Source organism: Hippoglossus hippoglossus, chromosome 24 (genome assembly GCF_009819705.1).
Source record: "Hippoglossus hippoglossus isolate fHipHip1 chromosome 24, fHipHip1.pri, whole genome shotgun sequence".
NCBI lineage: Eukaryota > Metazoa > Chordata > Actinopteri > Pleuronectiformes > Pleuronectidae > Hippoglossus > Hippoglossus hippoglossus.
The window spans coordinates 9228543-9255591 of record NC_047174.1 but is presented as its reverse complement, the minus strand read 5'-3'; the positions used below and the strand labels follow the sequence as shown (position 1 = coordinate 9255591).

The window sequence follows — 27049 nt, the reverse complement described above, 5'->3', positions numbered from 1 at the left end:
TTGAATAAGGGTTACTACATACCATTTTATATTTGTACTGCATCCCATTATGTACGTATATATATCTATATAGATATATAGATATATATGTGTTTACTATTTTATACTTGTTTTGTATGACATTTGATGTGTTTTCTGTCTTTTCATATCTTTTCTCTTTGGGGTTCACTTTAAATCAAGGATCAGGTGTAATGTTATTCAGCAACTATTGATTATCGTACTGAGATTAACATTGCTATCTCACTTTAAACTCTGTTTTATAAAAGCATATATTAGTGGGCCATATCTGCCTGGAGACATTTTAATCTACTACCATAGAATGCATATAAAGATGCCAATATATATATATATATATATATATATATATAATAATGTATTTTATACATATATTATAACTATATCAATATGGACATGATATGGACACGAAACAGAGTGAGAGCTGTAGCCCAACTTTATCTTTTATATTTCTCATTTAGTCCATGTACATGCCACTGTTAGAATATATGGCACTATCTCATATTATCACTGTTTGTTGAGTTAACTGTGTTTATTATTTGTACTTCTGATTGTTTATTGTAAACAGAGCCAATCACTTAATAAAGGATAAATATGAGATTTAAGAAGCTGGAGTCATGTCGGTCGAAAAATAAAAAGAGAATGAAAGTGACATTACAGCATGCAGTTCCTCCGGCTCTCCTCGGGGGGGAGCTCTAGCTTGTTTGCCTGCCTGTCACTGTGCGGCTTGCTGTCAGAGAATGAATGTGAGCGGCTAGCAGGCTATTAGCTTTGGCGATGTGGTCACTCTCAGGATGATATCGCAGCGGGACAGAGGAGAACTCGCTCGGTTTTATACAGTCACGGACCCGAAGAAGCACCAGAAAGGTTACACGGTGTATAAAGTCACCGCTCGGGTAAGCAGAGGGGGGATGGACACCCCGACAGCTAGGCTAATGCTAGTTGCTGTTAGCTAGCTGGTGAGATGCAAACACAGTGTTGTTAGCCTGGCAGTGGTAACTAGCTCTTGTGGGCACCGCAGTTAAAGCTAATAGGCACATTTAGACTTCATTGGGTTTTAACATTTGGGCTTTTTCACTCCCATTGGGTTGTCAAGCTGCTAATTTACACCATTAGCAACACTGATGTGCTGTGTTTACCCAGAGCTGGACAGTTAAAGAGCCTGTAGTCAAGATGTTGCTACATGTAGCCTCCCAGTAAACAACGGCCATTGTGGTCCCAGTGTTTACCAGAATAGGCTGGTTTGTGTTGTCATCATATTCTCAGGCATGATTCCCATTGACATTAAAGCAGTAATGAGTGTTAACTGGGATCAGGAGCCAGGCAGGAAGCTGAGATGGAGAAATGTCAAAGCCTGAGTTATCTTCATCACTAACATGTCAATGGCATTAACTATAAAAAATATATTTTCCAGAGTGAAGGGCCTCTGTGCTTTTGAAAATATTTCAAACAGAAAAAACACTGGGGCATTTGAAGCCTTCTAATTTCAGGTCTAGTTCCCTATTCTCAGTGATAATAAGCAGAAACTCCCAGATCAAGTGCTGACATTGAGAAATATGTCCTCTGATGGTGAAATGAATCATTCATACTTATCCTCCATTTAGCTTCATCTGCACATGCTCTGTTCAGTAAGTCAGGATAAGGACAGGCTGAGGCTTCTACATCTCCTGCTGCCTGGGCTCCTGTTTGTTATGAATGTCAGTGATGTCTCTCGTTCTAACTCTCAAGACTTCCGTCACTGGCTCCATAATGCACTCATTGTCACGCTCAGACTGGGTCCCGGCTCATACTTGTGATAGCCCCACACTTGGTTGTGGCCCTTGCAGAAACATCAGCTTTCCCTCTGAGCTCTCCTCTCCCTCCTCCACACAGATTATCTCCAGGAAGAACCCAGAAGATGTTCAAGAGGTAAGACACCAAGCCATTCTTTTTATATGACGACTGTGTGTGTGTGTGTGTGTGTGTGTGTGTGTGTGTGTGTGTGTGTGTGCAAAGCTTCAGCAAACTGCCGACGTGGAATGTTTTCAAAGGAATTTTCCTCAGCCTACATTGGTTTAGACTGCACAAGACTAATATAATAAATCATTTGATATGCAGTACTTTTCAACAAATGCGTTTAAACGATCTACGTTTTTTTAATCTGCTTTTCTCATCTGCCTCCTTACATATGAGATTGTACAAAACAAGCCGTCATTTTTTTGACTGGAAAATTCAATTTAGAAGATAATTCATTTCATCATCTATCAGGAAAAAAAAAAGTCATTCCTCTTTTGCTCTCATTCAGTCATTGTGCATTTTTTTGACATTGCAATTGTCCACAGATTAAACGTTACACGAGGCCTGTCAAATTTAAAAACTACAGTCTCATCAGCCAGACAATTTGTAGGATTTGTCTTCAGACATCAGTTCTTAAATGGTTTAAAACAACTCCTAGAATATTAGTTTTTCTCACAACATGCAGTAAAAATACTGCTCTCTTGCTTCTGAAACACTCAGGAATGCAGTCTGTCCTGGACCCAGTGCTAATGCAGCCAGCATGATGTCAATTACTGCATGTGTGTCTAAGATGCCTGAAAATCACAGCTTACCTCTATTACTTAGTGGTGCTCCAGTTTGGGAGTGGTGCTCAACCCAGTTTGTCTCTCACCAGCAGCTCAGACAAGAACTTAGCGAACCAGATTTGTCTCCCAACATTATGTTTTGCTTCATCTTACAGAGTAAGGAATTACTTGATCCAGGTTTGTGTCTAATGTTGTGACTTGTATGTTTAGTTGGTTACACTGGTTTATGTGTTCACATAACTGACATTAAAATCCATCCTAGTTTTAGGCTGTGCTGATGTTTAAGTTCTCTAAAGTCAATTGATAATGAGATTACTTTTACAGACAAGTACAATATTGAGTTACTCAAGCAGCGTTTCCTAAAGTACATTGAAATAATCCATTTGATTCCCTAACTTCCCTTCCTTAAGTCAGCGTATTCTCCTCTATCTTCATCCATCTCCACTCTCTCTCTCTTTCTGTAGATAACAGTGTGGAAGAGATACAGTGATTTCCGGAAGCTTCATCACAATCTCTGGCAGCTGCACAAGGATGTATGTAGCCAGTCAGAGCTGTTTCCTCCTTTTGCCAAGGCCAAGGTCTTTGGTAAGAAACTAACCTCCTTAATTTCCTTGTGTCAAACATCTGCCCTGATGTTTGTATTGGACCTAGATGTGCAGAGACATCTCCTGCTTGATTTGTATTGTCCTGTGGAACCATTAACATTTGATAGTTATCTTAAAGCGGCAAATGAAAACTGTAATAGTGAAAGACTTTGCATTCATTTTAATTAATTCAGTTAACAATATAATAAAAGTAAACTCTGCAGTTCCCACAATGAGCAAAAACTTGACAATCGGGAGAGGAAAAAAAATCTCTTTTAACAGTGTCCTTGTATGTTCATGTGCAGGTCGTTTTGATGACTCAGTGATTGAGGAGAGAAGACAGTGCTCTGAGGATCTGCTACAGTTCTCTGCTAATATCCCTGCTCTGTACAGCAGTCAGCACATCCAAGATTTCTTTAAGGTACAGTACACACACACAAACACACAGAAACACAGAAACACATACACACAGAAACACACACACAGCAACACATAATTTACTGTGGACTATGATTTAAATATCTTTCCAGGGAGGTGAGGTCCACGACGGCTCAGAGCTCATTGGACCAGCTGAGCCCTTTTCAGATTTCCTGGCAGATAGTTTATCAGACTGCAGCTCTGACGGTACGATCACAGACACTTAACTCTTCCTCGTAATCAGTCTCTACTCTTAATTTACTGTTGCTGTAAATTCAAACTTACTCAGAGATGTATGGACATGTTTTTCAGTTCAAAGGGACTTCAGTGGTGCAGATGATTTGACTATCACGTCTGAGTATGGAGGTAGAGTGTGTTCTTTGAATCAGAATGACATTAAATATACTATTGTTTTTGGTTTGGCATATATAGACTTATTATGTAGTGTTTATAGATGTCAGTATTGACCCTGGCATCCGTCCCTGCTCAGGCCCGTCCAGTGACAGTGACTTGACCTCCCTGGCTGTGGATACAGACTCTTTGGCTGAGCTGGATGATGGCATGGCCTCAGGCCGCACCTCCCCAAACCAGCCACAGGGGGGAGCTTCCCACATTAGCAGCAGCTGCAGCCCTCGCTTGCCCTCCCTGCACGACCACCGCTCCCCATCTCCTAGCCCAGTCCCTGCCTCCTCAGCCCCTAACCCCGAGGTCAGCTGGCCAGGCCGGACGCCTCTCTTTTCTGGCACTTTGAAGAAAGTCAGCGGTGGCAAACACAAGGACGTTAAGTCAGACTACCTAGAAAAAGCCAGCGAGCTCATCTGCGTGGCTGTACAGAAGGAGAAAGAGCAGGACTACCAGGCAGCTTTTTCTTATTATCGCAGTGGAGTGGACCTGCTACTGCAAGGAGTGCAAGGTCAGTTTGGTCAGGAGCTGGATGCTGTTTCTGCAGTGGAGTCCTCTAAAGAACCATTTAAGTCCAATAATTAAAAGTATTGTCACAAAACTTTTGAATATGACAGTTCATGTCACTGTAGACTTACGTTTGATGATAAATTGAGTAGTGTTACACTGACTTCCTGACTTAAAAATCCTCCACAGACCACACCAGTGCCCTAGAGCATCCCGTTGTAACTAATCCAAAGTAACACAAATTGCTGCAGCCTTCTAAGATCCTTACATTATACCAAGTGGTAATCAATAATGTATTTCAGCTGGATTGGTAGGCCTTGTGTTTACATAGGCTGTGATTCTGTCAGCGTCTCCCTAATTATGAGGCAAACAGTTTATTATTGTAAGTAATTCAGTTAATTCAATAATTCAAGTTTTTGATTTCATCCCTGTTGTAGGTGAGGCCAGTCCCACACGACGAGAGGCAGTGAAGAAGAAGACTGCGGACTACCTGATGCGTGCAGAACAGATATCCAGTCAGCATCTGAGAAGCAACATGGGTCAAGGGTCAACGCAAACAGTAGTGAGTGGGATGAAAATGTGAAATTATGGCTGTTAAAATATTTAAACCATTAATTATGTTTTTTTATAATTATGTCAGCATCTGATCTGATCCCAACATCAAGGTGATAATCTGTTGCCCCTGCTGTGCCGGTTCACACCCTTTAACCACAGACATGTTTCTCTCTTTTTCAAGGCTTTGGGGGCACAGTGCTGCCCTTCCACCAGCAGAGCAGGCCAGCAGAGTCCATCTGATGAGCTGAGAGCATACAGGGTGTTGGGGGTCATAGATAAGGTCAGTTTATTCAATCAATCAATCAAATTTGATTTGTATAGCCCATATTCACATATTACAATTTGTCTCATAGAGCTTAACGAGAGTAAGGAAAAACTACCAAAAAAACGTGACGGACAGAAGTGCAATAGATTCCACGTGTAGCTAAACACATCAACAAATATCAATATTTACTTTATAGTCTGATAGAAATGAAGGGAGCAGCGATGACAATGCCTTTACAGTTGCCTGTATGTTTTCCTCAAAACTGTTGACATCTGGCAAGATATCTTTTTGCACATATTTTAATAATCCGCTTGGGCTCAAATAGTAGTCACACTTTATTAGGTGCAAGTCTAAAAACAGGATTTTTATTTTGAAGTTACAATCATAATCTGTTAATCCTTTTTTCTAGCATGTGGATAAATCAACGTTAGTACTGCTTTTACTTTGCCTGATGCAATGTCAGAGTTTTTCTCCTTGAATATCAAAGGTTTTAAGGTGAAATGAAAAAAAATAACATAACAGAATAATTAGACTTAGCTGCAGCAGAGACTCATTTATGTAACAATTTGTGCCAGCCTAGATAAATGTGGATGGTATCCATCCCCAAATTTCTCCTCCTCGTGTCCTTTCCTTCTTCGACCATCTCTTTAATCTGAGGCAATAAAACCTAATAGATTTACTGGATGGAGTAGTAAGGGCTGAGTGTGTGTATGTTTAGCGTCAGTTATGACTACCACAAGGTCAGTTTGGGTTGCCGGTCCCCTCAACCAGCTGCCGGCGAAGCAACTTCAGCACTCAGCCATGAAATGACTTGGCAAGCAGCTCAGAGAGTAGCACACAGTATTGAATCAATGATGCTCATCCTGGATACATACACACACAAAAACCCTAAGGAAAATGTTGAAACAACATGTGTTACTCTACAGAGATGCACTTAAAATCCACAATATTTCAGAAACGAATCAAGCACAGAATAAACACCGTAAGTGAAAACAAAGCTATACAGAAATGGCCTCGCTTTCCTTTGCTCTTTCTCCTCCTCCTCCTTCCTCCTTTCACTTTTAATGGGGACAGAGGGGACAGATGGAGAGAGCTCCTCACCCCGGTGCCCCCCCTCCCATGCCCCTCCACTCCACCTCCCCCTTCCCTGATGTTTGTGTCTTAATTATATTAGCGCCCTGGCTAGCACCGGCACTCTGTTTACTCACAGCTCCATTCATATCCATTTAGCCCGCACCTGTTTGGTCCCAGCCAGGGTCACATGGAGGGAACGCACCCACCAAAACATACGCACGCACGGCGCCACGCACAAACACACAGCAGGTCACGCACATATGCTCAAGCTCTCCCTCGAGACGACGAGGGAGCAGGAGAGCAATGGAGATGTCAGAGCGAAGAGGAGGGCGGGAGGCAGGATGAAATAAAGACATTAGGAAGAAAGGAGAGACAGAGGGAGAGAAACGAAAGGAAAGTGAGATGAAATGGTGGGAGCCTCTTTTTCTGTTTTAATGTGTGTGCAGATGGGAGAAACGTTCAGAGAATGTAGCAACGGCACTGCCAGATATTACAATGTCTGCAATGATGCATTGCACAGACCTGTGGTGAAATATTGTTCACAACACATGTGGTCCAACATTTTAAAACTTTAGGAGCAGGGTAAATATATGTGTGCAACTCATATGAACTATGAGCAGTAGTTTGGCTCCTATGTCCTTTTGGTGTCATTTAAAACCTGCATTATTTTCAATAATAATTTTGGATTACTTCTACCTTGAGGTTATGTTTTGTCTGCATTTGTTTGTTAGTTAGTAAGATTATGCAAAAACTACTTAAACCTAAAAAATCGATTTAGGGGACTGATATTTATGAGTGTGTGGAACATGGTGCAGATTTGATTTTCTGTCAACTTATCAATTAATGATTGATTTGGCTGTAACTTATTGATGAAAAAAATGATTCATAGCATTGTTCCCTCTTTATTGTTATCACACACAGATTTTCTGGTATAATTCAGGGACCTACATTTATCTTTCAGTGACCCTCATGTGTGCCCTGACCCAGTCATTGAAAAACACTGCTGGAGGACACAACCAATACACAATCTTAGACTGTGCGCGTCTGTTCAAACATGTCATTTAATGGCACTCTTCCATCACAGGTTCTTCTGGTCATGGACAAGAGAACAGAAGAGACTTTCATCCTGAAAGTAAGTGTAGTGTGTAGTGTGTATGTGTATGTGTGTGTTTGTGTGTCCCTCATCCTGGTCTTCCCAACTGTAAGTGTAACTGAAGTGTGCCAGAAGCCCCTGTGTGTGACCGCTGTAATTGATTCTAATGGGCCTGTCCCTGTCAGCTCCTCTGCTCTCAGGTGTGAGACGTGTGCCAGATGCCAACACACAGCACAGGCACAGATGACTACACACACATGCGCGCACACACATACCTACACACACTTGCAGCCAATGTGAACTTTACGTGTAGCGCTGATGGATTTATGTGGCTCTTTTAAAGTCACGCGCTGTATGTGGCTTGATGAATCCAGTGACTTTGGGGCATAGCTGGCACTTTGTTAATGGGAGCTTTCTCCTTTGCCACACTCTCAAAGAAACGCTATAAACACTCACCACCCTCTTCCTCCTCCCGTCTTCTGTTTTTTTGTGCCTACTTTGATTTGAATTGCTCACCTCCTTCCCTCCTCCACTATTTCTTGTTGCAGGGTCTGAGGAAGAGCAGTGATTGTGGGCGGACTAAGAGGACCATCATGCCTCATTCTGTGCCCCATATGGTACAGCTGAGGAAGTTTGTCGTCTCTGAAAACACAGTTTTCCTTCTGCTGCAGTACGCCGAAGGTACGACTTGCACACATCTCACGCTCATCCGTTTCATCTTCCCCCTTTCATCTTCTGTCCCCTCCTTCACCTGATCCCTCTCTCTCTCTCTCTCGTCTCCCACCCCTCTCTCTGCCCTTGTTCCAGACAGATGTTTGATAGAGATGGGTGTGTGTCACAGGTCATTATTCTGAATACCAGGTGGCACCATGCTTCATTAGCTATGCCAACACCTGGGCCTCCTTACATCCCACTCACTCTAGGATGTGTGTAGGTTGCGTGTGTGTGTGGGTGAGTGCATACGGTGTGATGCGGCCATATTTTTTAATGCCCTGTAACCTTTTCAATCTGGTGTACTCCATAACCGCCCTGCACTAATATTAGTGCACTGTATTGAATATCATATGGGGCTGTAAAACATGATCTAATAAAGCCGATCAAATCCCACAAAAGGCAGTTTCCCCATTGTTGCGTCCCGGCTCTGTTATTCAGAGAATCCAGGGTCGCTCCTTATGCTTCTATAGTATGTTGTTAGCCACTGACAGGTTGAATGAGGATAGACAGGCAGAGGGAGGGAGGCAGTGACCTGAGTGACATTGGACAAAACAACATATGGATGGTTTTACTTTCTAAGCCATCGAGCTGCCCCGCTATCATTATCATCACTGTGAACTCCCTATCCATTCTCATCACACACAACAGATGCTGGCTTCCAATTGCTCACACTACAGCTGTGTGTGTGTGTGTGTGTGTGTGTGTGTGTGTGTGTGTGTGTGTGTGTGTGTGTGTGTGTGTGTGTGTGTGTGTGTGTGTGTGTGTGTGTGTGTGTGTGTGTGTGTGTGTGTGTGTGTGTGTGTGTGTGTGTGTGTGTGTGTGTTACACAAGTTAAAAACACTAACAATACACTGGGAACCTAAAACATACACAAGCCCAAATCCCATTTAACCAAAGTGGTTTCAGTCACAATTGTTTTTGTTTACCTTTGTTACTCACTAAGTGGAAAATAATGACATTTTTCACCAAATTGTCCCTTTAGTGCAGTTGCATTTGTGCTTTCATCTCATCTTAAGAACAATAAAAATTAGACAGGAGAAAGTCAGTTTAAAAATGTTAAGGGCTTTAAAGTGGCCCCTGTATCTTTCTCCAATCTTGAAGTCCCTGTGTCAAAATTTGTGGGGGCGCGTTAATGATGTTTCTAACATGTGACCGACACAAAACTGAAACAGAAAAATACTAATATCTCAGAATAAAAAAAGTGGTGCCATACATGTAGAAGAGGCAAATGAAGATGTCAACTTGGAAAGACAAAGAGATTCGAGAGCTTTTGGAGAACAAGCTGAAGTTGCTGAGTTCCTGAAAACATTCATGGAAAAGTTCATTCAGTGGAAAAGGACTAAATTATCTAGAAATGCTTTCTGTCTATTTTCTCATTCCTCCTCAAAATATCAGCTATATCCGTAGCCTGCTTTTCTGTCTCTAACGTCCCTGTTTCTTTCATCTTCAGGTGGAAAACTGTGGTCACACATTGAAAAGTACCTACATACTTCAAGCCCCGAGGAGAGCTTTGACATTCCTTTCATTCAGAAGAGCCACACAACGGCTGTGCACACCCCACAACCTGCTGTACCACAGCTGGATGTAGACTCAGCCGGTTCAGGTTCAGGGCCCGTCGCTGGTTCTATTTCTGTCTCAGAGCTGCAGAAAAAGGGAGGAAACATCATCGCGCATCTTAAAAGAGTTCTTCCCACCAGGCTTATCAAACAAACGGGGGCCCAGTCAGACTCTGGAGCCAACTCTGAGGAAGAGTGCACCAACAGTTATTTGACTCTTTGCAATGAGTATGAACAAGACAAAGTAGAACCAGATGCACTTGAGGAGGAAGAAGCGAAGAGTGAACAGGAAATGCTGTCACTGGAAGTGCCCGTTGTGACGACCACCACTTCCTCACGTAGCCGATCGCTGATGAGCAACGACAGCCTCTCGTCACCTCTCAGCTCTCAGGAACTTGGCTTCTTCACCGAGTCATCCGACAAAAGTGGCCACACCCACGACAATGAGCAAGACCACAGCGAGGGACAGGACCACGGGGAAGTTTTTAGTCCTTTACCCTCTCCTGCTGTGCCCCTGTCACTGGATCAGTCCAAGCACACGCCAATGGAGTTTTTCCGTATTGACAGCAAAGACAGTGCAAGCGAGGTGACCTGTCTCGACTTTGGAGAGCAGCGCCCCCCTAATAAGCAGGTCCCGCTTTTGTCTACGTCTGACCTGGGCTCGGACATCCCTGAAGATCTTCCAGAGCTGGCTCAGGAGGTCAAGGGCCACAGCTCGGAGCTTTGGTCATTAAATTGCAGTGATAAAGGCTCCAATGAGTCAGTGCCAGTCATCTCATTTAAAGAGGCGGTAGTGGCGGACGAGGGTCACCCACCTGATCTCCTGGTCAACCTTCCTGCAATGAGTGGGACCGTAGACTCGTCACAGGAGGAACTGGAGACCTCGGGAGTGTGTCTGGGCCTCGAGGCCACAGCCTCTCCTCAGAAGTGCATCCAGCCAGATGTTTTACAGCTTCACAGCCAGCCGGAGGAGGAGGAGGAGCAGACACTGGAGCAGGAGCTGTCATCTCTGTGTACAGCCTCTGCAGCCTGCGACACCAGTGTTGCATCCTCCTCTCCACTCAACTCATTGTGGGATGACTACAGCCTGGCATTTGGCATAGAGGCCTCTGACAAAACGGTTTCTGATGAATGCCAAAATAATGACCTTCCTCTCGACTCAGAAACTCCAGGAGCTGACTCAAGTAGTGAAAAACCAGAGGCCAGTACGAGAATAAACACCGACCCCAGTGCAGCCTCTATCCCAGACGTGTACGGGACAGAGGCCTGTGCTGTGGTCGAGGGTTTATTACATCTTGATGGTGAATTATCAGGAGTTGTTAGCAATAAAAGTGTCAGCGAGTTTGATAAAGAAGTATCGCGGCTGTTCGCGAAGCTGGACGAGCTGTCGCTGGCTGCATCCCAAGCTCATATACCGGAGGAGTTTGTTCAACGCTGGGCTGTAGAGATGGTGACAGCTCTGGATTCACTGCACCAAGAAGGTATCATCTGTCGAGACCTGAACCCCAACAACATCCTGCTCGACCACCAAGGTTCGACATTTACATACTAATGTGTGTAAACTCTCGGTGGCATGTGCTCATCTTTCTTTATCAAACAAGTATAAAATCAAATCCCTCTGAAGCTGCTGTATTATATGGAAGGCATATTTTTCTTTCCTCAAGCAAAAACCAAATGCCTTCTTGGAGATTTGAAGCCAGGCTCTCTGCGTGTTCCTTTCTGAAAGCCTGTAGTATCTGACTGAGGGACTGTGGCTCTCGCAGAAAGAGAAGTGTTGTTTTACCAGCAGGTCACAGATTCCCCCTCAACTTCTTCCTTTGTCGTCCTACAATCATGTCTCTCCACCTCGTTATCAACAAGCGTCTAATTAGCTGAGTGGCTGTTTTCGTCTCCCTGGTGGTAATTATTGTTCTAAAGGGCCCATCAACGGCATAGTGTGGTGCATCAGTCTGGCTAGCCCAGGCTAATGGCCACGGCTACCTAATGACACCATTAGTTCTAATGATAGCGTTAACGGGTAGCCGCTAAACAGAAGTAATCGCCGTGGCCGTGTGCTTGAAAAGCTCGCAGAGAGATTTTAGAGAGGCAGAAAGGAGCGGAGGAAGGAACGTTGCAAAGGTGAATAAACAGTCAGAAAGAGTAGAAAGTCAGAGTGACACTTGACTGTGTGAGGTTGACACGAAGCAGAACGTTGGATGAATGTTTCACACAGCTGAAAACTTTCTATCTTCTCTGTGCAGGTCACGTTCAGATCACCTACTTTTGTAGCTGGAGTGATGTGGAGGAGTCCTGTGACAAAGAAGCCATTGCCAATATGTACTGTGCACCAGGTGAGCTGCACATCAACATCATGATACACGTTTGTTTGTTTTACCCAGGAGCCTCATTTTGTGTGCCTCTGCCCGTCAGTGCAGAGGTTTATGTGAGGTTCATTCTATGCTGGTCCATAAGCAGGCCACTCTCCCATGGTCACAACACCCTCATTCATAGCCAGACATGAATAAACTATGCAAGTGTACATACATAACTCAAAGAGGAAGAAACAAATTACTGCTGTGATTTCTTTTTGGGGGGCTAGTAGACAAAGAAATCTATATGCACAGGTTAAAGACACCTTATATTAACGGTACATAAAGTATTGTTTGAGATTTTTATTAACAGTCAGATTGCGTAATCGATGGAAAATATAGTTTTCTTTTACTCATTTTCTTGTACTGGTTTTGAGGAAGATGATTCGTCTTGTAGTACCTTTGTTGTCCTGTAGAGTGTGCTGTTGTGCAGCAGTGAGCCAGCAGTGTGTCAACCCTGAGTGTTGCTCCCAGCAAACTCGTGGCAGCCCTGGCATGTTGTTTAAAAGCTGCTTAAAACAAACTGCTGCTAGACTACAGCACCATGTCCCTGCTTAGCACTTCTGTGTGTGTGTGTGTGTGTGTGTGTGTGTGTGTGGCGGGTGTTTGTGTGTGTACGTGTGCATGCGTGCACATGCGTTTGACATCTACGGGTGGATAACTTTCCGATATGCCGCTGCTTTAAGCATATGGCTTCTCACTTGGGCTGTTGGGTAGATTATACGCAGTGTGCTTAATTACACCTTTCTTAAATATGCAGGATGGATAACTGTTCGCTGAAAACACTGGACGCACTCAGAGACGTTCACAATGACCCTCACACTCATTCACTCTCCCACGCACTTATATTAAGCTATTCATCCTCTCTCTCTCAAGCCAGGAAGGTCACTTCAGATTTAAATCCTCCTTGTGTCCAGAATGTACAGTGCGACACTGTTGTAATAAATCTGAAAGCAACAATCTAATATCCAAAGTGTGTATTTCTAGTCCCTTAGCAACGGCTTGTTTAAAAGCCTACTAATGGAAATAGAAGCACACGCAGGCATATGTTCCACTGGTCAGCTGTGGATGACCTAAAGTCACAGGAGTGAGAGATGTAGGTATAATGTAGCTTCCACAACTAAGAGTGAAGCCACTGAAGTTAGTTTTTTATTAATTTAATCCTGATAATTGTAGCCAGGGAGAGTTTTTGACCCAAGTTGTGGGGTTTGTATGTAGCCTGGAATTTCCATTTTGTTAAAAAAAACTTGTGGTGAATTAAAATAAACAAACACACTTGACTTTTTTTAGAGTAAAGCAATGTTGCAATGAAGTAGCATTCATCACATCATCTATAGATAACTTGTATCCCCGCCAAGGAGGTTGAGTTTTCTACCTTGTCTTGTTTAGAAGGATAATGCAAAAACTACTCACCTGATCTCCGCCAAATTTGGTGGAAGGATGGGTCCTGAAAAAATAACAAAAACATTTAGTGCTGGTGCAGATTTAGAGGTGATCCAGTTTTTTGTTCAACTGTTTAATGATGAATAAAACATTTAGGTTTCACTCCACTTCCTTCATTTGTAATATTGTTCGTCCTTGGCAAGTTTTAACTCTACTAAGTGTCATTCTAGTTCACAACTCTATTCAAAAGTTTATCAAATACATTTGATGTAAAATATGAAATTAAATTAAATCGTCATAACTATTTTTTTTTTAATTATTTCACATTGGTTAATTGACTAACAGCTTGCACAGTTCGTTTCAGTCCAGTTTGATGGACACAGTGTCCAAGGAATGAAAAGGGAAAAGAAACTTAAGTGTGTTATAAATGATTGTCTGCATTGCATTTGAGTGATGCTGCGTTTAGGTCACACAAGCCTTAATATAAATAGATTTATGTAAGAATATTTTTTATGGCAAAAGAATAAACATGCTGGGGATTAAAGAGACTAGTTAGTTAACTAGATCCGAGCTGTTAGTTACACGGCTGTTGCTGTCATGAGGATCGATGGATGTATTTCATACCAACAGCCAGCAGGTGGTGTTTTATGCTGTTATTAAATGAACAGACCACTTTAACATCCACAGACTTGTCCAACTCAAACACTGGACACTTTCTCTCTTATACTTGTCCCTCATACGGTCACTTATTTTACTTGCTTATATTAATCCCACCCCAGCAAGCTCTAGATCAGGTACACACATTAATGTGTAGATGTTTGTGCTTGTGAACTTCTACACACTAACATAGAGGTTAGCGAGTGTGTCTCTCTTCTGCCCTTGTTATATATTGCTGTTTATCCAGACAGGGTCAGCTCTAGTGATGGCTTCATTCCTGATGACAGATTTATGAGTGTTTGCCAGAAAGCTAGCAGGGGGCCTGCTGTGACCGTATGTGTGTGTGTGTGTGTGTGTCTGTCTGTGTAAGGAGGAGGGAAACATGTTTTTAAAACGCACACATTCACACCCAAAAAAACACAGGAGTGGACTCGGAAAACACAGCAGCAGGGCGTTAATCTGTTTATTCTGCACCATTCTGCTTATTTACTGTGTCGCCATTTCGTCATCACTGATAAACATCAGATGGCTACTTTTTTGTTCTCTAATAAGAAAAAAAACAAGCTGTTGAGTGACGGTGTGACGCGGCCCACGTTTCAGCAGAAATGGTAATTGTTAATTGTTCTGTAAACAGGGAAGCAAGGACAAAACCGATTGTCTTCAGTGTCTAAGAAAAGGGAAATTCAGTATTCTTCCCCGTCTGTTACTGCGGCCACAAATATTCTTACTGTTTGTTTTAAACAACAACATGATCTACTGGAAGATAAAGTTCAGTTCCCCTTTTCAACACCGAGCCGTCATCTCATTGTTTTGAAAAGATTTTCAGGGAAGAAATTGTACCGTGAAAGTACTTCTCCTTTATTATTTGAATTGTCTGATCTGACAGTGGAGAGGACACATTATTTTACTGTATTAGATTTGAATATGTTATTCAAATGGTTATATCGGTGTTTCAACAGCTCACAAGACATGCACTCACAGTCTTGGAACATCACTCACCGATCCCTCCTTACTTCCTACCTGCGCACACTCCACTTCCTCTTTCAACAATGACTGTCGGTTAGGCTTTTAGGGAAGTCGGCCTGAGAGGAGAAGAGAGAAAGTTCCTTATGGCCCCCAGGAGGGAGGAGATGGAGTGTGATTAAGATACAAAGCAGGAGGGAACTTCATTGTTGAGGGGAAAGGGAAGAAGAGGCCACAAGGTGAACTCACAGTATTGTTTCACCGATGCGTCTGAACTCCTCAGAATCCTTTTGTCTTCTTCTGAATTTTGTGATTCACTTCAAAGTTTTTTAATGTGCGGGCCAGGAAAGAAAGTGTCAAGTTACTGGCAGTATGGTCAAATTTGGAAAGGTACACTTCACACAGAGCATTGTTACAGTTACTTTGAATGACCCATGGCCTGTGGATGCAGTTAATTCTCCCTTCCCATCCTCTTTCTCTCTGTCTCCCTTTCTCCCTGCCTCGCTCTGACAGAGCGGTAAGTGTAGCCAGCTCCACTGTACTCTCCCTGCAGCTCCTTAGACATTAATCCATTGTGATGACATCGACCTTGCTCTGAGACGTGTGTGTGTGTGTGTGTGTGTGTCCAGTATTTCCCCTCCAGCTCATAACCACGCAGGTATCACTAGTCCGTTCAATGACGATCTTCTCTCCTTGGCTGTCAAAACAGTAGTCCTGGGGAGCCCTGAAGACTGGTTGCTCAGTTGGTTGTGTGCATGTGTGTGTTTATGTGTGTGGACAAAACGTGCAAGTCGTATCATAACCCTCTCTAACCTTGGCTGCAAGAGAGCCGCACAGGCCTCCGGAGTTTCCCGGCAGCCTCCAGGAGACGAGGGGGTCTTTGTCTCCACAGCTGAGGAGCCTGGTCTCTGGGCACACACACTGCCGTGACCCTGGGTCTTGGCCCTCCGGGTGACCAGGCGCCCTCCCTCTGGAGAGAGCAGAGCAGAGGGGAGCTGAGTGGCACAAGAGGCCATCTGGTACCCAGTGGAGCTCACATATACTCCGATACACTCACTGACACATACACTTGTCACTTCAGCAAACTGGTATCATCACTCTGGGTGTCTTAAATACACATTGTGAATCCCAACATCCCAGTCACTTCCATCGAGCTGGCGTTCCACCCAAATCTCATGAACATCAGTTTTTGTGAACTGACAGAAAATTAATTCACAGCTAATTTAGATAATTGACTCATTCAAGTAATTTTTCACACAAAGATACCAAGCATTTAAAAGCCCCATGAAATGGAAATTGCAGTTTTAATCCTGTGTCCCTGTGATAATTGTTCTTGTATCTAATTTCATTTGCCAAATATATGTCAAAAAACAATATCATAGCAAAGTCTGTCTGTTCCGGTCCTGTAAAACGGTTTCAACAGTCTCATGACTCATTCTGCACTCAGGGGCGTTTGCTAATTTTGCCTCCAATTATAATTCTTTCTCAAATGTTTAAATGTCTCCCCGTGTCAGACTTGTCGGTTGAATCCACAGGCTTAGGTGGTTGAGAGAAGTCCTCTATTGGCTGCTGTAAAATCACAATCAATTCTTAAACATGACAATTTGTTGCTTTACTTATGTTGTTACTTTGAACGGAGTCTCTTTGGACTTTTGTTGTTTACATCTATGGATGTCAGTCTTATTGTTTTAATTATAACAACTAGTCTGCCAGAGCTGAAATACAATGGTTACACAACTGTTCCTGGTCTCTCTCCCCCTCCTCCCCCGATATCTCTCGCTCTCCTCTTTTCCACCCACCTTTCCTTGCTTCCCCATTTCCTCCGCTCGACCCAACCGGCCGAGGCTGATGAGGGACTTTTTTCTCTCCACAGTCACCAGAGAGCTGCTCTTTGTGGGAACAGTTATGTTTCTCTATAATTTTTACGGTCTCGACCTTCTATGTAAAGGGCTTTCAGATTATGTTTATTATGATTTGGCGCTGTACAATTAAAATGGAATTGAAATGAATTGAATGAACAAAACAAATGAAACGACCTTGGGTTGTAGAAAATTGTGATTTACTAACGTGCCACTATTCCTTGACAATATACAGACCAAACATGAATTGTTAAATGGAGAAAATAATCAACAGATGAATCAATGAAGGAAATAACTGATAGTTGCAGCCCTCGTCTGGTTAGATTATCATCGGTCTGGTATAGATTAATTTTCAGCTGAAGAAAATAAAAATAAAAAGAACTGTAAAGAATTGCTGTAGTATTAGTTTTTGTATTCCTGCTTTACATTTCTTTGTGTGTGTGTGTGTGTGTGTGTGGCAGTGCGTGTGTGTGTGCGTGTTATATGCATGTGTGTTTGAGGTCAGGTCATGCAGATGGTGTGAAGTTGCCGCACAGACGGTTTCCTCAATTTAACTGCTTTTTTATTATGCAAATAACCCTTTTATGAGACACACACTCGTGTGAGTGTGTGTGTGAGAGAGGGACTGTGTCCATGTCTTTGTGCTCATTTCGGATCGATTGTATATGTTCAATGAAATATTTTGTAATCCAAGATGTCATTCTGAAAGTGTTTAGTGTTGATGGTTTAAAAGAAAATGACCTGAAAAAGCTTCAAGTGGATTTAGTTGTACATTATTATTATTTTCTCATTTTACATCACAAGTGAATTTTTCCCATCTTCCTCCCCATCACATGAGCTGTTTCCCTGTTTTTTTATTTATTGATTAATTCTCTCTCTTCCTCTTTTTTCCGTTCTTGGTTCAGAGGTGGGAGGTATCAGTGAGGAAACGGCAGCGTGTGATTGGTGGAGTTTGGGCGCCATCCTGTTTGAGCTCCTGACGGGCATGGTGAGTCAAAAAGTATTAAAAAAACCGTTATCTTTGTTACTAAGGTGTTGGGGGATGTCTGTAGGTGTCTTGGCTTTCAACTCTCTCACACTCTTTATGGTCTTGCCAAGTTGTGTGTGATTCAGTGCGCGTGTCTGTTTGTGTTTGAGTAGGTGGAGTTTGTTGTTTTGGTGCATTTGTGTTTGTGTGTGCGAGGTGCGTCTTGGCTGCCTTCTCTTACTCTGGTTCTCGGGGAGTGCCAGGGGTGTCCGTGTGACTTTCTCCCCCAGCCTGAGCTCCATCTGCTGGGCCAGGGGGTCAGCTCTCCCCGGGCCTCTGTGCTGGCTCCTGTAGCAGCGCTGGGCTCGGAGCGTGCCGACCTCGCATTGGTCGTGAAAGGTGAAGACAGGGGCAGCTCTCAAGGTGCCGCAGCACGGCTGTCTGAGGGACCGTCTTCCAAGGCGGGCTCGGGAGGACGCAGAGAATCTTGTTTGCGAGACAACAGATACACACTCAGCTGTTAGACATGTACACAAGCACATTCACATGCTAATTATAACTTGCTGTTCCCTTGAAGGACACACACACACACAGTTGGACACCCAGTGCAGGTGCAGTGTATCCCTTCAATTTTTTATTGTCTATTAAATTTGAATAAATTCTAACTGATTGCCAGTGGGCATATTTTCATTTCAGCCATCGGTGGTTCCCATCAATTGCCCAAACAAGAGTCGGGGTGTTAGGTTGGTGTTATTATGTTGAACAATACACACCCACACTTACCTGAAAAAAAAGCCAAACCTCCGTCACACAGATGTCTCCTTTGATGATTATGTCTGGGTACGGTCCTGGCAAGGAAACACACACGCAGGCACACATAGTGTCTCTTGATCCTTGCAGGATAAGATCTTGCCTGGAGCAGTCTTGACTGCAGCTAGGAACCCAGCCAGAACTCCTGCAGCACGTATCGGGAGAGGGGGAGAGAGAAAGAGGAAGCGAGGGAGAGGAGGCCGACCTAACTGATGGAGAGAACACACAGGGTCCACCAACACAAACACACAAACAGTTGACGCACACGTTCTGTTCTAGCATTTCCAATGTGCAGGTGTATATGCTTTAAAAGTTGTGCTGCTGCATTAAACAGTGATTGTTGTCAATTCTTGTAACAATAGAAGTGTGTTCTGTGTTTAGAAAATAACTTACAGGTCTCATGCTCCCTCTTACTCACTTCTGACAGTTTGACTTCACTATTTCCCTGAGTGCAACAGTTTCTTGTGAACTGAATTGACAGTTTGATGTGGTTAGACAAAAAGCTTTTACAGTAAGTTGTCTGTGTACTAACGAAGAACAAACGAACCACATTTTCCCATGTAGTTCTTCCTATGACGCTGTCTGATACACAGCAGTTCTAAGAAAGAGCAACAGCAGTGAAATCATGCCCTTTGTTGTAGTTAGTGTGATCAGTGTTGTTTCAGTTGCTCTGGCTCTTTGGTCTCCTCCTATTTGTCCAGTCAGAGTGTTCTCACGTTGACCTATAGGCTCCGCAGGTGTCATTGTCTCTGTCCCCTCAGCTCCCAGTGTGTCAGGTTTTCTTTGTTTTAAATTGATGGTTATCTACCTCTCTTCTCTCCACCCGCCTCCACCCCCTCTGCACACAGTCTCTGCTGCGGTGCCATCCTGCAGGAATCAGTCGCCACACAGCTCTCAGCATCCCCGAGTCTGTTTCAGAGGAGGCCAGATCTCTGCTCGAGCAGGTGAGGGTCTGCGGTGCTGTGTGACTTCACCTGTATGAAAATAAAAAAAATGGATACTGCTCACTCTGTTAAAGTAATGCTCCCTATCGCTAGTTAAAATATACAGGATTGATCAACCTACTTGTTCCATTGCTGTCAACTGTCCAGTTTTATCAGGTTTTTAAAAATAAATCCTTAAACAGCAATAACATGTTGTTGGGAATAAATTCAGTAGAAGTACTGGACATCTTGACAATACAGTATTCAAAGTGTCACACAGTTTTTCGTACTGAGCGGGGAGCTGAGATATACTTCTACGAAAACATTATAACCTGTTTAATTCATATTTTTCTGTCTGTGTGTTTTTCGGTCTCTTTCCTCCTGTGCAGCTGCTCCAGTACAACCCAATGGAGAGACTGGGGGCAGGAGCGGGAGGAGTGGACGATATTAAATCCCACCCTTTCTTTGCCAGAGTACACTGGTCCAAGTAGACGCTAGGCATTGTGTGACTGCGGAAAAAGCTGAGCTGCATGCTGGGAAACTCGCAGTCCCAAATGAACTCCTTTTGAGACTGGAAACACAAGTAGATATACAGTAAATTATGCATCTCTGCACATGTCCCATTTTGTTCATTCCCCATTTACTTGTCTGATTCTTTTTTTAATCTTTTTTAATAGAATTGGCGAAGCATCAGTATTACCTTCCCTGTGCACTGCTAATTTCTTAGGGTTTAACACTTAAACAACATGTGTGGTGCAATAATTTTCACAGAAAGTGTGTGAGTGATGATCCACTGCAGCGTTGTTGCTCCTTGTGCCGAAGCCAAAATAACAACTAAAAGCGAGAGGTGACATTTTGTCCTCGTGTTTTCACTGCATTTATTTAACACGGTTTGTTAATTTCGTTTCAAACTGACGCAATTCACTTTTCTTAAAGACCCATGTGCAATAAACTCCATTTGTCGCCACCTATAACACTTAAGTCATTCCTCATGAAGCCCACTGAGATTTAATTGTGCTGGGCTGAGCTTCTGCTTCGATGACAGGGTTGTGCTGTTGCTCTGATCTACAAACGGATATCTAATTTCTTACAGGTTTTGTTTTTTGTGACCAACCCCTTTTTACTGACAACCAGCCTAAGGTTCAGTAAGAGACGGACACTATGCAAAGGTGAATGAACAAAATCTACTGAGGCAAGAGACAGATTTTGATTCTGATTGAATATTAGTCAGAATAGGTTTGAGTTATTTAATAGATTTTTGCAAGAAAAGGTTTAAAGGTTTTGTAGACCAGACTGTATGTAAAGATGGATGACCTGGCTCCACTATCCAGGAATTAAACTGAAATATCTTGGATAGCAGCGCTGCCCATCTTGCACATTTGGAGTCTGCGCAGTAACGATTGGGAGATAGAGCCATGATAGCGGAGGAGGCGGGGTTAACTGACTAGGTGTTGATCGAGATGCTTTGGCCTCACTTTTTTGGAGCAATCATGTCGTCCATCTTTATTTATAGTCGACGGCGAGTTATTCATTCTGGAAATGAAGAATAATAATGAGAGAGCAGACTTAAACCATATTTGACACCGGTTTTACACACTATTTTATGAAGTAAAAAAGTTTTTGTGCACGTAAGACTATGATTTAAGTAATGTATTTAATACTATGAAGAAAAACAAATCCATCGGACAACAAATAATGTGTGTTCTGTAAATATACCTTTTAAAGGATGTGCTGAGTGAAAGATGAACACATTTGGTCAAAGCCTTGATTATCTTGTCAATCACACACTGCCTGATCAATCACATCCTTGTTTATTTGACTGTGTGTTTGTGTTTTAAGCAGCACTTCCTCTAACCTGCCACGTATTGATTTTATAAACCTGTAATAACTGAAGATGAGACAAATGCATTTCTCTTAACCACACTCAGATAATCACTCCTGTTTCCGCCACAGTGTAAAAATGTTTCCTAACAGATAGCAGAAATTACAAGATCCATTTCCCACTAATTAACCTTTTTATCAGACACAAACTTCGCAGTGAGATGAGATTGATGTTTTTTTTTTCCTGGTTTCCTATTGAATGCTCCCTCTCGTCTGTGTGTGTGCGTCTGTACTGGTCTGTCAGTGCATTCTGGAAAACAATAAACATACCTGGAGGAGCACATGAAGAGCGGTGGTGCTTTCTTTGTAGATATGGTGTCCTGTGTGTGTTTGCTCTGAGGCTACAGCCCCCCCTCTCTGTTATCAGCCGGACTGATGATACTCCTAGAAAGCTGCTGTCACTCCTGCTGAGTGTCACCGTGACCATAATACAAGCCAACACACACACACACACAGCATGTTTCAAATACTCAGCACTCATTGATACAGAACTCTTTGGCCATTTTTTGGGTGCAGTTCTGGTTTTTCTGCCCCGCTTATGCTTATTCAGTAGTAATATATTAGCTTAGCTTAGCATAAAGACTGGAAACAGGGGAGAGAGCTTTGAAGTCAACCAACCTGAGCCCAAAAGCCCATTAGTTCACATTACAGTGAAAAAATAAAGTTTTTCACTGTAAAACAACAACAAATATTTGTATTGGTTTCACACAAATAACTTAACTTTGGTCAAATTAAAAAGTTAGCAAGTGATGACTTTAATTTGAAAAATACTAATTCCTTTCTGATTGAAGCATTTTTTAGTTGAGAAACAATATTCTTTTTTCAGTATACATATATATATATTATTTTTTGTGTCATAATGAAGTGAACAGGTTCATTAGTTGGTCCAGTGGAGTCTTGTAGAAGTAAGCGCTCCAACTAATCAGGCCTGAGCATGTTACTTTATTCACCACACAAGGTGGGCAAAGAGCTGCTCCTACCCTTCCTCTGATTAGCTAACCATAACTAGCTTTTTACCCTAACTCTACCCAACCATCACTTCATCGTCACTAACCAAACCAATCCAACCAACGAGGGCAACAAGTAAACTAATCAGAGGTAGGGTTAAAAAAGAAAAGAAATGCAGCACTAAAGAAGAAACTGTTTACTTTACATTTTTTCTTCCTTATAATCTCTTTACGAATCTAATACAACAATATTTCTTTCCCATTTTGAAGAAAATCCACATTGTAGATTATGTGAACTGAATGTGAACTCAGTCCTGCTACATCTCTATCACCTGAGATGACACACGCTCATCCAGACACACACATACACGCCCAGGTCACTGCAGTTGTTAGCGTTTTTCTCTTGCGTCGGCCTCACTGCCCCAGGGTCAAGAGTCTGGGCTGATTAGTGCTCGCTGCCAGACCCGTCTCTCATTACACACACACGCAGGGCGACAGGTTCAGAGAAGAAGCCTGTCAATCTTACTCAGCGCAGATGTGAGATGTGCCTTCACTGCGTTCACAATGACCGGATCCCTCGAGCAAGTATTATTAAGCTACATGAAGGATTTCTTAAAATATTGGTTTAAAATTCGCTCATGTGGAATTATAAAGCCTGCAATACACACCTTCATTATATTTCTTGTGAATGATGATTTGAAACAACACGATGTCCTCTCCTTGAAACATCTCAAGCTCTAAAAGCTGTCAGAATATTTAATCTAGTACTAGACGCAAGTGCAGTTTTGAAGTATTAATACTCAACTCAGGTTTTTCCATTTTCTACTGCTTCGTATTTTATTCTGCTACATTTTGCAGGGGACAATACCGGTCACACGTTGCAATCGTCATTTCGGGGAATACAGAACAGCCATGTTTGCTATTAGACAACACTTCATTGTTGGAAACATGTACTACCCCCAGTGAGTATACTGTGTACACAGTGTACTACATGTGAGCGTACTGCCTTAAGTATCCATAGTATTAACTTTCCGTCAGCTACATGATTTAAAATCTAAAAAAATTCTTCTGTGTTAATAATATAATAACATCACACAGACTAGTTTTACCGTTGATATGTGGTTGATAGTACTTTTGTACTTCTAGGATTTTGAATTAAAATTGTTGTACTCGTACTTTTACTTTATTAAAAGATTTTAGCTCTAATCCACCAGTGTCTGCTGTGCTCTTCACACACAAAGAACCAAGGTGCATGTGTTTTGCATGTGTGTGTGTGTACAAAGCCACAGGGAAGGATCCGTCTGGTCAGAGGCAAGATTAAGAGGACATGCCAAGGACTCCCATGATGCAACACAGGCCTCCTGTAAAGAGCCCTGAAAGCGTCACCCGAGCCTGGAGGCCAAATTGACCCCTGAACCCTTCCTGCAACTTCCTGGACCTCTCTCTCTTTCTGTAGTCTTTTCCCACCTCTCCCTCTCTCTGTCTCTCTCCCTCTCCTCAAACGTGCCTCCCCTCAGCCCTCGCACCCATCGCTTTCACACTGAGGCTCCAGCGAGCGGGCAGCAGCCAAATGGCCTGCCCTCTGCCTAATATTGCTGGTGGTCAGGTTTTGTTTTTGTCTTTGACGGTTTGACTTTCGCTCACAAAGCCCAGGAGAACTCCTGTAGCCCAGGGACGGACACACACACACACAAACGCACACTTGCGCCAAGCTGAAGAGTTTCTGCTCCGAGACCTCGGGCGTCTTCTGCAGCTTCTGTCAGAGCCATGATGTCATTATGAGGAGACACAATGCCTCTTCATTACCCTCACTCCCCCCCCCCCATGCACACAAACACACACACACACACACACACACACACACACACACACACACACACACACACACACACACACATCTTAACTACTGCACAGACACACATTAGCAACACAGTGAAAAGCTTTAAAGCAGCACGTGTACAGGTGAGCTGCACGGAGAAATGGGTCAAGGTGTAAAACAAATAAATTAATGACTTATTCCTGTTCTCATCACAATTTCTTTATATTTTGAATTTCTCTCCTTTTAGGGTATTTTACATTAGGATTAAGAGGAAATAGGTAATTAATCAATTTGTTTTCACCGATATACTGTATATCCTTTAAGCTGTTTTCAGACAGGAACACCAGAAAATATCTGGAAAATTGGGTCTGGACTCTGACATTTTACTTGGAGGCTTGTGGGAAAAGTTCTGGGAAATGACCACAGTAACTGACTCGGACATTTACATTCTCACATACAGCCGCTCTGGAAGATTTCAGGAAAATATCTGGACTTCAGTGAGCAAAATTAAATCAATGCGACAGTAAAACACTCATGTTGCAGCAAATTGTAATTTCCTCAATTAAAAACAAAATAGTTAATTTGATCTAAATAGTTTTTCTGGCCCTTTCTGGCTTTACTGCGATTTTATATTGTAACAAGCAGCCGCAGCTGGTGTCCAGTGTCGTCCTCAAGAGATCGTGACCAAACAACATCAATAAACAGAGCACAAACAAATCCCACCCGTGTTTGTTTGTACATAATCAGGATTCAGTTTCCAACAACAGCACATGAGCATCTACTGAAATGTGCGGGAGAGAACGGCTCAAAATATTCAGTAAAGATTAAAGTGTTCTTATCCTTCCTGTTTCTACACCTAAGTAACTCTATAGTAATAGCTCCGGATTATAAAAAGTATCACAGTAATCGTGAAAATGTACATCTAATTAAATCTATTGATCTAGCTTTAATTAACGGATGTATTACTACTTGTTAACGCGGGGTCACTGCACTGACGCCTTGGGCTTCAGATACTTCAGCTGATCCACTGGACTGAGAGAAATGAAAGATGATTTAACGATGAAGAGACATAGTTCATGTAGAGTCAGAGTCACTTTGTCTCTGTAAACACAACAACCAACATGAACCATGAATGTTCCAAACGTGAGACAACATAACGTGAAGTCATGTGAGGCCACACACACAAATCTGATGCTTAATTCAACATGTATGACCTTTGACCCTTAAATAGATGGAATGTCTCCTCAGTATTGGAATCGTCTGCATGTATTCCTTCAATGAAAGTGTCAAAATTAACTCAATCTTGAAGTATTCACGTCACATAAGACATGTAGAAAAAAAGGTGGCACTCCAGTGTTAGTTGAAAAAAATCCCCTCATGTAACAAGTAAATTCTAAATTAAGGTTAAAAAAATGTCATCTATGACGGAAATAAAAAAATTTCAAGCTAATATCATTATCAAGGGTCGGCAAGTATATTTATGAAGCAGAACGTTTCTATGAGCAGGACGATAAAGGTCTTATTTATCCAGAACACTGCTCTGTTTAGGACAGAAGTTTGGGATCACTCCAGTATTCATTAATAATATAATTAATAATACAAACTACACAAAGGACCAATGTGAGCTTCCATACACAGTGGTCTGGTGTTTTTATTTTCAGAGCTAGTAACTTCAGTCTAAAATACATTTTCGAGCATATGTATTTTTTGTTATCAGGGTATAGACCAACATGTTCCCTCGGATTTGTGCGTTTATCAGTGGAATTCAATCCAGATGGAGAAACGCCTAAATGCCTGTAAACCCTGAGAGGTGCCTCATCTCCCTTCAAGTCACATTATCCAAGGTGTCTTGCTGCATAAAGCTTCCTCCGTGTACCTCGACTTTAAGTGGAGGTTATTTTCCGCGCTCTGAGCGTTGTTCTACCTCACCTTCCCCGCCACATTGGATTTGGGGAGGGGGGTCTCTTTAAATAACCCGCACGGCTGCGTGTGAGTCACGATACGAGAGGCTCAGATGGTAAAGGAGTCCCAACCGGTGCCCAAAAGATGTGTCACTAGTAATACCTCCCCCCCAGACCTGAGGTGTCTCTTCTCGTTGTGCTGTGGGCCTCTGTGATCCGTGTGGAAGGGCGGCGAGCCAGGGCCCAGGCATGCCGTTAGCAGCTCACTAACATAGCATTAGCTCCGCGGTCATCTCAGTGGGCCTGTGCTGTCTACACTGCTTCCTCACGCTCGGCTACACACACCTTCTGTGGCTCTGCACCGCTTGTTAGCCACAGACCCCCTCTGTCATAAGACCACCCTCCCCTTCCCTCGGACCGGGGCCCTTATTCTCCCTCCCTCCCTCTCTTTCTCCCTCTTTCTCTTCATCCACTCTTTCTCAGCAAGTGCTCCTGTTATGTGTTAACGCACACATGTAAAAGCATCTTGTGGCTGCAGCTCAGGGACAAAGGCATCGCACAAAGAAAAGAGAGATAAGGAAATATAACAGAGAGAGAGAAAGCGAGCTCCATCAGATCACTTTCTCTCCTCCTTGTGTTCGGGGATGTGGGGTTGCCGCGGGCGACCTGGAGGGGAATGTGATGCCTGTTGAGGAGGAGACATTCCTGGGAATACTGCTCGAACGCTGCGCTGGGAGCGAGAATCCACCCACTAATCTGTCTGTTCCTCCGAGGCGCAAGTCATCCTGGCGACGAGACATGTTCTGTTACCACACACACACACACACACACACACACACACACACACA

General features: G+C 42.9%; 1 protein-coding gene and 1 long non-coding RNA gene across 5 annotated transcripts in view; one reads left to right on the top strand and one right to left on the bottom strand.

The window, feature by feature from the left end:
- Positions 1-692: 692 nt before the first annotated feature.
- On the top strand, positions 693-21823 carry rps6kc1 (ribosomal protein S6 kinase polypeptide 1). 4 transcript variants are annotated; one of them, XM_034579804.1, is made up of 16 exons: positions 693-911; positions 1888-1923; positions 3041-3161; positions 3466-3581; positions 3691-3784; positions 3890-3943; positions 4068-4490; positions 4924-5045; positions 5223-5321; positions 7465-7512; positions 8022-8154; positions 9638-11275; positions 11984-12073; positions 17859-17941; positions 19579-19674; positions 20043-21823. In XM_034579804.1, the coding sequence occupies exons 1-16, from the start codon at positions 810-812 to the stop codon at positions 20142-20144; spliced, it is 3357 nt and encodes a 1118-aa protein (XP_034435695.1). In that variant the 5' UTR covers positions 693-809; the 3' UTR covers positions 20145-21823. The 4 variants fall into 4 exon arrangements, with proteins under 4 accessions (XP_034435695.1, XP_034435694.1, XP_034435696.1 ...); XM_034579803.1 differs by having other exon boundaries at positions 694-911; positions 4924-5048; XM_034579805.1 differs by lacking the exon at positions 4068-4490 and having other exon boundaries at positions 694-911; positions 4924-5048.
- Positions 19590-27049, bottom strand: part of LOC117758280 — a 125128-nt gene continuing 117668 nt past the window's right edge. The window contains exon 3 of the long non-coding RNA XR_004613257.1: positions 19590-19704. This is a non-coding gene — a long non-coding RNA (uncharacterized LOC117758280). The remainder of the gene's footprint in view (positions 19705-27049) is intronic.

Bases quoted from the DNA above. Each gene is read 5' to 3' on its own strand.
- rps6kc1 (XM_034579803.1), top strand. From the start codon at position 810: ATGATATCGCAGCGGGACAGAGGAGAACTCGCTCGGTTTTATACAGTC. The intron at 7,513-8,021 runs GTAAGTGTAGTG...TTCTTGTTGCAG, and splicing joins AAGAGACTTTCATCCTGAAA to GGTCTGAGGAAGAGCAGTGA. The intron at 19,675-20,042 runs GTGAGGGTCTGC...CCTCCTGTGCAG, and splicing joins CCAGATCTCTGCTCGAGCAG to CTGCTCCAGTACAACCCAAT.